Source organism: Topomyia yanbarensis, chromosome 3 (assembly GCF_030247195.1).
Source record: "Topomyia yanbarensis strain Yona2022 chromosome 3, ASM3024719v1, whole genome shotgun sequence".
In the NCBI taxonomy this organism is placed as follows: domain Eukaryota; kingdom Metazoa; phylum Arthropoda; class Insecta; order Diptera; family Culicidae; genus Topomyia; species Topomyia yanbarensis.
Window position 1 is genome coordinate 141010004 of NC_080672.1, and position 15162 is coordinate 141025165.

Genomic DNA, 15162 nt, shown 5'->3' on the forward strand with positions numbered 1-15162 from the left:
GCTCAATCTCTTATGGTAAAATCAACTGAGAAATAGTCAATGTGTGTGATAATACCAAAAGTCACAGAAAATCTATTGAATATGTGACACTGTTTGAAAACACAACATTCTACCGTACAACTACATGTAAGCGTGAATTTACAATAGTGTTAATAGCGTACTATAGTTAACTCTAAATAAAAGTTATTTATTACGTGGCCAATAAAGCAAGTACCGCCATCATGCATTATATAGATGCTAGGGAATTATGCTTTATGAGTTATTTTACCAGTTCGTGGCTAGCGATTTTCAGACCTCTTACTTTTATTTGTTTTGAAGTACCAAAAAATTGAGAATTCTTTCTAGCACTCGTTTTGAGCACTAATCCAAACCAAAAAGGAGTGAGCATAGATAACTTTTGTTGGCCGATTTAGAATTAACGATAGTTTGCAGCTAACACTACTGCAAATGCACTGTAACATTTAGATGTACGGTAGACTGTTCTTTCAAAAACGTTTACAAATCCAACAGAATTGCCATGACATTTGGTATTATCACACTCAATGACTATTTCTCAGTTGATTTTACCAAAGGAGATTGAGCGATGAAAACGTGACCCCTTAAAATCACTATTTCTCAGTTGTCACTTCATACATTGATTTATCGTAAATACTTTGTTTGCAGCACTTTAGAACTTTGTATGGCGAATATTTTTGCTGAAGTAACAAAGTTATTATCTCGTCTATTTGAAAAGTTATGAACGATTTTTGATGAAAAATACACCATTTTCAAAAATTAATTATTTATTTTACAGAAATAACGCTCCCACAGTTTTTTCACCAAGAACTAGAAAAGTCCCGATCTTTTAAATGAAATTAAAAGATTAAAAATCCATTTGCAATGTTAAAAGATATATAGCTTTGAAAAAAACTATGTTTGTTTTGAAAATCGCCTGTAACTATGCAAACAAAAGAGATAGAAACTTCATTGCTTCTGCAAAAATGTGTATTTACAAAAGTTTTAAAAACTTCTAGAACAAAGCATTAGCGAGAAATTAACACATAAAAAGATATTATTAGAAAACTAATTTTTAAAGAGCCACCCTACCTCAAAAATATTGCAAAAATCATAGCACATGAACCATTAGAGATAGCCACATAAATTTTTCAGAAAAGTTGCTTCAATTTGATTGATTTATAACTTTGTAGAACATTATGTAGCTGAATTTTACATATCTAAGAAGTTGATACTTTGAACACCCTAACCACAAGGACCACCCCAATTCAACTAATATAAAAAATCGGAAAGAAAGTTCTAAGAAAGTTTGCCGAAGATACTATATATATGTATCTAAAACCAAACTATAAACTATATATATGTATCTAAAACCAACGGTTTAGGCGCAAACAGCTTTGTCTTCCTAAATACAGCTTTGGGACCATAGTGCACTGCTCCAATCTCTATAAAAGTTTGAGATAACATTCTTAAGAACCTGAACTTTATGATAGAAGAATAAAAAAAATTGATTTTTTGACCGACCTCAACATATGTAACCGCTTAAGAAAAGGAACTAGCATAAATCTGGCGCTAGCTTAGTCCTATCAGTAAGTTAATGTCGGATTCTGATGAGAGGAACTCGAAACGTCCCTCTAAAAACTAATTTACAGAAGAATGTAACGGAATCCTGGCCCCACTTTACCACGGGTCCATCCGGACCGCTTCGAAGTTACTGCCTAGCACGGTGAAAAATGCCTGCGTAGAGGCCAGCGTCCTACCACTCCGCTGGAAAATTGCCCTAGTAATCCTCCGACGTGCGTGTCCTCGAACGGACACATGAAGGTGATGAGTCGGCAACGATGAAATTCGCTGTATTCGCCCTATCCCCATTCGCTCAGCTGCACCGGATATGGCCCCGCCCTTGGAATGCCAAAGCTCCCCACATTGACATATCCCTGTCCCAGACCCTCTGGGCCGGAGGAGCCCTCGAAATTGCACGGACAGACTACAACCAACTCGTGCGGCAACATTTCTCAAACCATACCCGTATCTATACGGACAGATCGAGGTTAGATGGTAAAGTAGGAGCCGGACCGCCAGGACTGGAAGGAACAGAGAGTTTGGTTTCCATCCAAAGTTTTCTGTTTATAATAATATAACATAGTTGTCAGTAATATGAAAAAAATAATTTTCGATTCGGGATACCGAATTCCGGAATAAAACCTGGACGCGTAATAGAGTAGTAGTGTGTAGGCTGCAAAAAAATCTTATTTCTGGTTGTAATATTTCCTTCAAAAAATTGAAATGTGCTCACTTACTGAAATAACACTGTTCGACAAAAAACTAAGCAATAGAGGAATTCCACGAAAATCCGTTCCGTTTGAAAATCTCCCAAATCGTGACTGACCATCTTAGATTCCGATGAAACTTTACAGGTTACACCGGCATGCAAGACTAAACATTTTCCACTCTTAATAAGATTATTTTGACTCAAGAGCAATTTTTTGAAAGGGCGTAGACGTTTCTAGTAGGGTCTGTGGTGGTATAGAGTCCCGCATATAGAAATGCGCAACACTGCCTAAAATGATGTCCTCTTCATTGTTCCTGGCACCCACAGTTTTTGCTGTAATTTTGAGTGACTTCAACCGAGTTACACAGTGGAGTAAATATTCATAATACTATTCCATGTATTTTTTTTACATTTTTACAAAAAAGTATAATAAACTGAATACAGTGTCTTGTTTAGGCGATTGAAATATTTCGCCATGAAATTATTCTTCTCGACACCAATATTTTTCTTGTGTGTTCTCCGAAAGAAGAATGTTTGTTTACTTTGCGCGATATGTAGCATCTGACTGTTCGATAGGTAGATTTGGCTTCACTCTGTGCGAGTCTTTATAACATAAACAACGCCTTTGGTTTCTACGTGCATCAATTTATTTTTTTTTGTTAGATTACTCTGTTATACCGCAAAATGATCTGAGAACGATCTACAAAGAATGAATACTTCTTCACGAAAAAAATATACATTGGAAAAAAATATTGTGTTATTTATCACAAAACCAAAAAAATTCTGTTAAAAATTTAAATTGCGAAAACCCATTTTTTAAATTTTGTTAGCAAAAACCTAGAGAAGGAAACATTTTGAATGTTATTGCTTTTAGCTTTTCGGTAAAAAAGATTTTCTAACAATAACTTCATTTATTTATTTAAATTTCATACTAATTGACATATAAACTGTAATTTTATTACAGAATAGAATTCTTAGTATCATTTTAAATAAAAACAAACATTTTTCGAGATATTTGGAATTTTGCTTCAACAAAAAGAATTAATTCGTGTAATTATGCCATTTTTGAAAGTTATTCGAGTTACCCTATCATAAAATGTCGAAAATCTAATGTTTATTGATTTAAAGACGTAAAAGAAACTTTTTCAGTGTATTTGAATCATGGAGAAACTCTCAATAAAAAAGTTTTCCTAACAATAACTTTCGACATATTTTTATTATTTATACTATTTGCAGTCAAAAATTCAATTTTATTTTTAAATATGATTCTAAACGCCACTTTAAATCAAAATGCTCATAAAAAATTTTTTATGAAATGTTGTCATTCTTGAGATATTTTAAATTATGTTTTAGCAACAAAATTATTTTGTTTTATTACGACCTTTTCATAAGTTGTTCGCGTTTCTCCATCAACAATAATAGGTTTTTTAAAAGGCCGATAGTATTTTGTGTAGCTCTCATTGACTTCAAGGCGATATTGTAAACCATTTGAAATCTATACGAAAACAATCAAAATATTATTCAACCATATGGTCTGAAGATTAAACTATATAGTTGAATCATATTTCTGTTGTTTTCATGTAGCTTTCAAATGGTTTACAATATTGCCTTGATGTCAAAGGGAAAGTTATAGGAAATGTTGTTGGCATTTTGAAAAATCTATTGTTGTTGATGGAGAAACGTTAATAACTTGTGAGAAGGTCGTAATTATATTCTATTCTATTGTATTCTAACCCTTACACTGCCAGTATTGTAAAGCATCCTGAAAAAACTATAGTTATTCGTAGTGTTTTTCTTTTTCTTTTCGCGAATATTAAAACGTCCAGGCCTACTGTGCAGAGTTGGGTTTGAAGGATGTTTCAAAATTAAATTATTCATTCAATGAATAATTTAATCAACGAATTGTTTTGAATCTTAAAAGAGGAAGAAACCCTTTATGGTGGGGTAACGCTAATAACTTTCAAAAAGGGCAGAATTACATGAGTTAATTGTTTTTGTTGGAGTAAAGTTCCAAATATCTCAAAAACTATCGCATTTTGGAAGATTTTTGTTAAATGCATTTTTATTTGAAATGATACTAAAAATTATATTCTGTAATAAAATTACAGTTTTGTCAATTAGTATGAATTTCAAAACAGGTATAAAGTTATGGCTAGAAAAACTTTTTATCGATAAGTTCTCCATCATACAACTACATCCAAAATGTTTCTTTTCTCTTTCGATTTTGTTGACAAAATATAAAAAATTTAAAAAATGGGTCGCAATTTAAAATTTAAAAATAAATGTTTGCTTTTGTGAAAAAATTAATGCAAGTAGAAACATCTACGCTCTTTTGAAAAATTGCTCTTGTATCAAAATATTGCAATTGCTAGAGAAAATCAAGGAGATTCATACACCGAACACAACTGCAACGTTTTGTTCGAATCGACGATGGTCATATTTTGCGGTCGGCCAGTAGCGTAGCCAGAAATTTGGTTTGGAGGGGGGGGGGGGGGGTGCTTTGATGAAAAACGCAAATTTTTCGAAAAATGCAGAAATTTAATATGATTTTGAAAAATTATTGAAAATTCAAAAACATAGGTAGTCTAACAGATATCATTACATTCTACAAACAAGAATAATCAACATGGAACAGTTTTCGAACCTCTATAGATTATTTTCTTGTATAATATGTCCATTAAGTCAAGAATTGCGATCTATTAAAGTGGGATAAATGATCGAAACAAAATTCAACGTTCAAGATCACCTAATTTATGATCCGTGACATCGAAGGTTTGGCAACTTCAAGAAGTTATTAACATAAAACAGCGAATGCTTTGATATAGAAATTTCAGTGATCAATTCTCATAGAGGTAACTATGGAGAATTAATTCTTAAAAAATATTAAGAGACATGGTGCCTTCAGCAAAGTTGTTGATAATGTCATTTTAAACAATTGTGTTGAAAATATGAAAGCTACATGAAAGCAGCGTATAAAGATATAAATGGAAATGCTATATTTCTCCTTAGTGAAGAAAAATTTAGATGAAAACTATTTTTTCTGCGCTGTGGAGAAAATTGTTTCAAACAATCATTGCGAGTTGAGAACACAAAATCTATAACTAAATTAGTTATGGAGCTTGCGTTTCGATTTCATCTCCTCAGAATCCGACACTAACTTAGAGAGCGGACTAAGCTAGCGCCGAATTGATGCTAGCCCCTTAAAATGGAATGACTCTTTGTGTTTTTGGGCAAACCCCCTAGTCATTTTAATATCTGGGATTTTTTAAGCCAGATCTCTTAATTTTTTTTGTATGCTTCAGAGGCTCATACCTTGAACGCAATGTAAATTTATTGTTTAATTATCGCAGAAGAGATTTATCAAACACAGTAATTTCAAAATAACTTGCTGTAAAGGTTTTCTACTTCGATATTTCGATACTCTGAATATGTGGGATATTTATGTCTTTGACAAAGTTGTTTGAAATAGCATTTTCGAAATCTTTGCTGGAGACATTAAGACTCGACCCCAATTTGTTTGAAGAGTAAATTCTCTATAATTACTTCTAGGAGGATTAACCGCCAACATTATTTTATCAGCAGGTAAACAGGTTTATGTTTTGAAATTCTTCAATGTTATTTAACATCGAAATTGGCAGTTTCGAATGAATGTGATCGTGACCGTTAAAAATTTATCGAGCATTGATTTTACTTTTCCTCATTAGTGAAGCTCACAACTTGTAAACGAGTCCTAGTACCTAGTACACAAAAATTTAGTACGCCATTCATTGCAGCACTCGAATATACGCCACAAATAACCACTAACTTGAAATATATTGACATATTTATTAATTCCAATCCTGCTAGGCTATTCATATAGTTGATAATACAACAAAAATCAAATGCTCATAAAACCGCTAGAGACAAACTGTAAACGTCATTTATCATCAACTTTCAACTAATTCCCGAAATGTTATTCTTGTTGTTAACCATATTGAATTTTTGTCTAAACTCTATACAATCTAAAAAACACATTTTCAGCAAATGATGAAATGTATTCAAGTTTTCGGTAAGCAAGTTTATGTTTTATTGGAGCATCTTTCCAAAAATGAGCTCATAACAATTCAGACAGTTATTTTATTTTACTTTGAAGTAAAGTATGGGATTTCGGCTAAGAGATAAGTTATACAAGATCCCCTTTCCACAATTTTCGAAAAGTTCTCATGACGCTTTAAACACGGTTCTCAATGTAGTGATCACCGAATATTTTTCCAAATCATCAATTCAGCATCAGCATCAATAAATTTTTTTCAATCCAATTTTTGGTTTGGGAAGGGAAGGGAAGCGAAATGTTGCATTTATCTAATCGCATTAAGCTCGACCAAAATAATGCAGTTTTTAATTCACTAATTTACAGAAAAAACCATTTTTCCTGGAAAAACATCTAACTTCTATCTCTGTCACTGTCGATGATGTTTGTACAAAACCGGTTCGAATTCCATCTCTGCAAGTTTGTTTATGACCACATGGCAACCTGTTGGCGTTCAGAATAATACCAACGTGATGCCTGTTCCTATACAAAACAAGTGACATTTGCGCGCAACCACACGCTACGCAGTAATAATAATACTACTAACAGCAAAAGTTTAAAAGAAGAACCGCGAAAAGAGAGCTCTGTCTCGCGCGATTAGCAACGTTCGAAGCAAATGCAAATGGATTGCCATCGCATAGTTATGCTAATTAGACGGGATAGAATTCAGCGATGCCGTCATCAATTTTCCATATCGCTAATCAACACAGCACGAGTTCGGGACTGGCTCGCTGCACTGACCGCCAGAGGATGCGAAGAGGCGAAATCGAATGATTGGCAAATTATGCGAGTTTCAAATTCGTACATTTCAAGGTCAAAATAAAATGAAATTTATTCAATGTAGGATTTGGACTGTTATTTTGATAAATGAGAAGCTAATTGTTAAATAAATAAATAAATAAATTATAATAAATCAGCAATATAGGATCATATATAGGGTAAGGTGGGGCAAATCCGACCTAGTAAATGGTTTTGGCTGTAAAATGCTCATTTTACATCGGGTCAAGTCGTTTAATATACCAAATTAAAGGTTAGACTCCTGGGCAACTTTCTATATAATCTATTTTATTTGTATCTTGGAAATATCTTGTGATACAAGCGTTTTACAAAAATGCTCATTTTTGCTGTTTTCAAAAATGGTGGGGTAAACCCGACCCCCTATGTTTTTGGTTGATTTAGTGGAGCTATTATCCAAATTTTATGGTTTTTCAATTAAAAATCAATGAATGTTGTGTTATTGAATTGTAACATGAAGAAAATAGAGTTCAATGTCAATCTTGGAATGCTAAAATCACGAGCAGTAGCACATAATGGTATTCCCATTTGCATCGGAGCAATTGCTCGACGAATACTATAATCATCACGTTTTTGTGTCTTTCGTTTGTAGATATGAACCATTTTGCATAAAAATAATAAATAATGACAATAAAAATATATTTCAATTTGAAAAATGAAAATTTTCTTAGCAAAAAAGCGGTCGGATTTACCCCAATATTTAGTGGTCGGATTTGCCCCATCGCGTCATTTTTCATTATGATACAATTAAAAAAAATATGAAGAAGGTTGAACTAAATTCTTCTATGCACTTTGTAGGACTTTAATCAAAGAATTTAAATCCACTTACATTTATTAAGCATTCACTTTAACAATCAGAAATATCGTTTAAGCATCTCAATGTAGACTAATGAAATGCTGTCATACCACCGTTATGATTATTTTCGATGCTCTATACGACAACATTGATATTAGTTCGCGTAGTGCTTCTGATTTTCGGCAACAGAGAGGGGTCGGGTTTACCCAACGGTCAGATTTGCCCCACCTTACCCTACTGCTAGACAGCAATTTTGTGCTGCATCTAGAATGTTAGTTATGAGGATTTTTGTAGTAAACGAGCCACTGCGACGAGTATTTAGATCTCATGTGGTATGCAGGAAATTACTCACTGGATTAGTTTATTTCTCATACAATTCGCCAGCTGCCACTGAACCATTAGGTACCCACCCAGCGGTAAATTTTTGTTTCTTATCTTCACCAACGAATCTTGTTAAACCTTGTTGCTAAAAAATATACCTAGCGCCTGGATTAAGTCATTATCTCCACATGAAAGCATCACCGATTTTACTGTTGCTCAAAATGACTACATTCACGAACAGCGCGCAGGTCGTAATTATTCAAGTAGCACCCGTAGCCCGAAACCTTAACTCGACTCTCTCTCTCTCGCGCACACTGTGTGTGTCTGACCAACAGAGTTCGACGCGGGGTTCTTGTGCCCATAACAGTACATATCGGTGGACGGGCTTGGTGCGGTCTTTCCGATTAATTAGCGATAAGAGTTGCCATAGCCGCGTGCGCGAAACTACAGTTAGGACAGTGAATACCTGCTACGTAGCAAAGAAACGTAAGGAACATACCTGATTTGGATGGCCTCAACGAGGCTCGCTTGCTGCTGCTGCTAACGTGGATTTCATCGGTCGCTATCGGTATATCACCGGTGGTTCCGGCCGGGTACAGTTTTAGCTGATTCTTGGTGCTACCTCGACGTAAGCTGAGACTTTTGAATGCACTGGAAAATTTAGATTTTCGCATCGGAATTCCGCACATTTGAGTTCCGATAGAATCCCGGTTCTGCTCTTGCCGCATAGCCTGATCATTGTATCGGAACACCACCGAATCCGGGTGGTATTCGTCGTAGCGAGCGTTGATGCCATTGTTGTTTATGTTGTTAATCGGCACCACTGAATAATCCAGCGACTGCGGAGAGAACGGTGCTGTGGAGGTTGATCCATTGCCGGAGAGATTTTTCGATGATTTCGATTTGCTTTTGAACAATTTGTTCCACATTATTTGGCTAATTTGATTTTCGGTTGCAAAAATTTTGTTTGGCTCTGCTATTGCACACACTCACTCACTGCCGCAGCAGTTTCGATTCGATTTATTCAACTGCTTACTTAAGATTTTGGCTAATTAACGTCCAATTTCGATGAATTTAATTTCACTTTCCACCGCAATCACTGGGCAGCCGCCGTGGTGCATTGTTTCGAATTGATTGAATTGAACAAAAACGGGTAGCTGACCTAAATGAAATTATACATCGGTAAAATTATACGCATCTAGCCGTGCGCAGATTGTTGATTTCGAAGGTCGGTGTGTATGCGTGTGGTTGGCACGGAGGAATAGCGGGTGGTGATTCCAGTTGGCCTTGACTTTTTCTTTTGTTTTGTGGGGACTTCGTCAGCAGGTAACTCTTATCAATAAACAAACTTAAATGTCATACTGCTGAACAAAGAGTTTCGTCCTCTGCACGCAGTTGACTTTGTCACTAGCTCGAGTCTTACTTTTTGGGAAGACAAATTAATTGATAACATAAATTTCAAAGTAAATGGGTTGCCGCAAGAAAAACTACTTTCGCGAATAAACAATTATACGTGTTGGAACTATGATATGTAGACCTTTGAACAGTAATTGTGGGAACGCAAAATATCGAGTACTGGACTCCTTCAGGCATGTTAACCAACTAGCATGGTAAAGGTTGTCCGTTGCAGCAGAAGTGTATGACTCGATAACACACATTCTGCAAACGAAAATGGTGTATTTATCTTGCCATTAGATAACGCTTGGTGACATCTTCTTGTGATATAGGCATAGATAATTTCTTGGTCAACTTACGTCGCGCTTCTGCCGGCAGCGTTTATAGACAACGATTGGACACTGCGAATTTCGGTTGCAATAAATTGTTTAAATTCCGTTTGATAAGCCTTATGATAAGCTGAATTATGTCAAAAGTAACATATGAAGTACTGAAAAAAACATTTGCAACTGATAACAAACTTTGATAAAACGAGTCAGTTTATTTGATCATTCATAAATCGAAATAGAGTAATGTGCTGCAATTGACGGCTCATTTGCTCATCAGTACCAATACTTAAAAATAGCCATAATTATTCTCCCCTAATTTTAATAAAACTGAACCACCAGTTATTTCTAGTTAATAAGCTTGTAAAATGTTCCGCTTAGTTAATAATTAATTGCTCCAACAATCTCCCTTCTAAAAATCATAAAGTTCATTACTATACAAAGAACACACAAAATCACCCGTCCCCCTAATCTTACGAATATTATATTATCTCCTCTTGTATATGTATAAAAGTTAGCTGTAAAGCTTTTTTTGTTTCATAATATAAAACAAAATAATAACCATTTCATTATATAAAACAAAATAGTCACCCCCTAGTTTTAAGAAATTCAAAATGTAAAACAATGAAAAAATGGCACCTTTAAGCAAAAGCAAACGTGCCTTATCAAATAAACGAATTGAAAAAATATTGACGGCTCAGGAGTCGAATTTCATTCTATATGACACGTGAACATTGTCAGGTTATTTAGAACTTGAGTTAATTTATCGTGCTTCACTACCAATTAAAGTGATTTAGCTTTGATGCTTTAATGATTTACGATTTGTATCAAAGTGACCTGGAATAGAAATTTTTTTATCACCTTTAAGCTGTTCGCACACGAGGCGACAGGACACACATCACGAAAAGTGCTCATTATGGATTTTGTTTTAGTTATTCCAATGCGGCAATAACAACACCGTTGGAATAGGTAGAACAAGATCTATAGTGAATATTTTTTCTGTGGCGTGCCTCTTGTCGCCTAGTGTGCAAATAGCTTCAAATTGAAAGGCATTGAGATCCTACTACTGTTCAATTCTATTGAATTAAAACCTTTGTTTACAAATGTCAAAAGTCAAATGTCACAAATCAATAAAAACAATGAAAACGCTTAAATATAGGAGCAAGTGAAAATTCAATTGGATTCCCAACCCCGCATATAACGTTAGAATTTATTCGAACCCAAAAACGAGGCGAAGGACCTTAAGGTTAGAAAAAAACAAAACTTTCAAGCGCGATTATACAATTTTGTTTAAGATAAAATTTATTATGCTTTTCGTTTTATAGGTAGAGAGGTCATAAGTTGGCATTATGGGTAAAGTGAGCACCGCATGTTTTTGAGAGATGGCACGTGATATCTATTGGCAAAACCAAAGAGCACACGCAATGTGCACACCACAGTGTAGCACTGCGGTGCACTCTAGAGCGCGCGCCTTGGTGAATTTATCTGAACACGTCATAGAGAAATTCAAGATCAAGAGAACGTGGTTCCCTCGCATTAAATCATCCAAGCGCACACTTGAAATCCGTTTGTTCAGCTCCGAAAGAAAGAACGTTCTGTTTTTTTTCTGTACTGTCACACTGGTGTGTGATCATTGTATCCACTGTATATACATGAAACTGGCACGTCAGTGCATCATTGGAATTATATGCTATCAGCGAGGAATCAGTAAGGAAAATAACGACACATTTGACATTTTTGGACTCACATCCGACAGAAAAGTCTTTGTTTGAACGCAAGTTTGCATGCTACGCCAATGGTTGACATGTTAGGATGCAGCCCAAGAGCTAATCTTGTGCTTTATGCAACTTATCTACAGTGATAGAACTGGTTCTGGACCAACGAAGTCAGTCACAGCGCCAGCTCTAGCCAATTCGTCTGCCCATTCATTTCCAGTAATACCGGAATGACCGAGTACCCATAGAAGGTAGATAGCATTTGAAATGTTCTTCGATTTGCATGCGATTACTAGTTTCGATCTCGAATCGGTCGAACTAAGTGATTTCAGGGCAGCCTGGCTGTCAGAGCAAAAATAGACTCTTTTATCGCAAATTCCCTTTTTAACCCTCTAGTTCCCAACACCGCCTCTAGGCGGTCTCTATAAAAATCTAAATAAAACATGATTGTATGTTGTCATCCGCACTAGCATTTCTTCCCAACGCTCACACCCTTCATACACACACATTATTTTAATATTCGTAGCTTTCTGTTGAAGGCATTTGAAGCTCAAAGTTGAAAATTCGAGGAAAACGTGGAAAAAAAACTATTTTGTGTTTAGTGGTAACCTTCATTAATCAAATTTTAACTGTTTTTGGAAATTTCAATAACTAAAAAAAATATTTTTGAGTAGCCTGTTACTAGCATTTCACTGTAGATGTGAATTGGTTTAGTGGAATAATTTGGAAGTTTAGGTTTTTTGGTAAAATACTTTGCCCGCCTAGAGGCGGTGTTGGGCACCTGAGCGAAATTTTTTTCAGTCTCTAGTGATTACTTATCGTACCGAAACCAGTATTATGCGCAATTTTAGCTGAAAAAAACTTTGGGTGAATGTTGCAGTTAGAATATGGATATTCTTATGATTTAATAATATTTAGGGGAGTCTGGGGCTAGTTGGCAGAATCTGTTTTTCTCCTTTTGTATTAGACATATGGCGTTGTCTCTAGTTCTGCACTTCAAGTACTGTTTAATCCATTCTCCAATGTGTTTATGTTGCATTAAATTCTGTTTCATACACGTTGTAAGTGATATTGAGTTTTTGAGCGTTTTAGAGTGGAGAGCCTACATTAGTCTTATTAGGAAGGGTGCCTCACAATTTCATTAATTACTCGGAATACAATTGATGCAATGCGTATGAATTGGCATCAATATCTTCTTCTTATGAACCATCATGATATCAAAAATTGCCATTTGAACCAATACGTTGAACAAAGATAGCTAACGCCGCTCTAACCAACGGTTTTACATAGTTATGACGAAAATAGGCTCATTACCCACGATTAACTAGATTTTTCGATAGAGCGGGAAAAGAACTTTCCTTGGCCGTATATGTAATATACGTAACCACAAGTAAAATTTGTTTTTTTTGTTTGTTTACTTCGGAATTTCACCTGAAAAATTTCGAAAATTTAGCTTTTGAATACAAATTGTGCGCCGAAATTAAAATGCAGGAGCACTCAGGCTGAAAAATAATAACAAGTATCATTGATTTGCAGTTTTATTCAAAAAACATCTCACGCGATCCATACTTTATCATCAAAAGTGGCCAGGTGGCATCATTGTGCGTATAGTCGTAAGTTGGCGAGATTTCCGCGTCACATATTTAAAATTCACTTTTACACGATCTTCTTAAATTAAAAACAAAAAACATGATAAGTGAAACCATCGCCAGCAGACCGCGACACGTATAAACGATCTAAATAGTCAATGGACAAACATGGATTCACACTTGAAGTCTGGTAGAAAACCCATCTATGACCGCATACCACATCCAAACCGTTATAAATTTCGATTCCGTCAATGAAATATTTTCAAACTTGCAGGGTATATACTTGATAACTATATCTTTCGAATGCCACGTACTAAATAAGTAGACAAAAAAATTTTTGTTTGTAGAGATACGACCAAACTCGTGGGTGTTTGCTGGTAGCCTTATGAAACGTGTCATGAAACTTCAAATTGCAATTTCTCTCGAATCCCTCGATGGATCATTTTGAAATTCACTGAGAAGATGCTTGGATACTGTATCTTTCAAATGCCGTATGACAAATTTATGGTCATTTTTTTGTTAATAACGGTTTTAATAACACCGTGGTTTGATTCGTTTCCCTCGTCATTCGTTCTCCCGGCACAGCGCATTCAGGTTCGGACATGTTCGGTTTCAGAAGCAAACTGAATTTAGTTTCGATTCTACCTATGACAAGGATTTGGAGCAAAAATGCACCAGATATAGATTACGCAGTTCAATTATACTCGAAAATGCAGAATATTACAACTGCTGCACAGTGTGTTTGGTAGAACAATTTTATTCGAAAAAAATCGGCATCGCTAAAACTTGAACATGTGATAGAATGGGCTTTTCCCTTTCATTCGAAAGTAAAATTAAAATATTCTGTCGGGGGCTCCAGAACAACTTTTTATTTTGAAGGTTTTTTGTTTGGAAACTAGGGTTTTTCAATGAAACTGGTTCACATTTTTGCCCCTAGGTAGTACTTTGGTTCATTCAAATATTACCAAAAGTGAGAATCTGATGGACAATTTTATTGTCTACAACTTTTTAGAAAACTACATTGCAATCTAAAATCGCCAGAGAAAGCTATTATATTTTTATCAAAGTTTCTAGATTCGCACGGAGCCTATTGGTTAAGAAGCTTTATTCCAAAAACATTTCTATTTGTAAAAATAAAGATTGCCTTATTTTAACAGTGCTCTCAGAAGAACCTGAATGCTATCAAAGTCCCATCTTTAAGCGTAAAAATCATAATTCCACATTCCATCGTTTTATGCGCACGAATGATATTTTAGGAGCATGGAGATATAGAGAAGAGTAGATAAAATTTGAACTAAATTAAGACTCTTTTGAAAGATGCTGGGTAATGCGCATAATGAAACAGTTTTTTTCTTTCACAGATATATTTGTTTCTTCTTTTTTTTCTCCACTCATTCTGGAGTATGCTTGATGTAATTTTGAATCAACCTTTTTGCTCGTTACCATCTTGTGGGATATATTTGGCCTAAATTTTAACTATATATTTGATGAAACTCGATTAGATATTTAGTCATTTGATTTGATTTCGATTGAGAATCCTGATTGACAATTTCATGAAGGATAGAAAAATAATTCGATGAGATTTATGTTCAAGTTTGTTAACTTTTGGGAATGGCTGTACATTGAACAGAAATCGCAATAGTAAATGAGAAATAAAGGTGTTGTCTATTGTACGAAGATAGCGATCTCAATATAAAAGTAGATATAGAAAGTATCACCTTTACCCGAAAGACGTGTTGCTGTTTATGTCTTCATATTCTGAACTGAACTGGCAACTCTGTCTTCTTGATATGTTGTCTTTGCTCTTATCCCATATTATGAGGGAAATCTTCAATAAACTTGTATTACTTTGAGAATTTACTGAATGTATGGTCCAGCCTGATATTTTCT

General features: G+C 35.0%; 1 protein-coding gene across 10 annotated transcripts in view; it reads right to left on the reverse strand.

The window, feature by feature from the left end:
- Positions 1-15162, reverse strand: part of LOC131692910 (myosin-G heavy chain) — a 271448-nt gene that overhangs the window by 89536 nt on the left and 166750 nt on the right. For 7 of the 10 annotated variants that reach the window (XM_058980298.1, XM_058980297.1, XM_058980303.1 and 4 more), the window contains exon 2: positions 8747-9409. The exons of 1 other annotated variant lie outside the window; for it this stretch is intronic. In XM_058980298.1, coding sequence (XP_058836281.1) covers positions 8747-9176 — 430 coding nt within the window. In that variant the 5' untranslated portion in view covers positions 9177-9409. The remainder of the gene's footprint in view (positions 1-8746; positions 9410-15162) is intronic. 2 more of the 10 variants (XM_058980301.1, XM_058980300.1) reach the window with 1 other exon arrangement.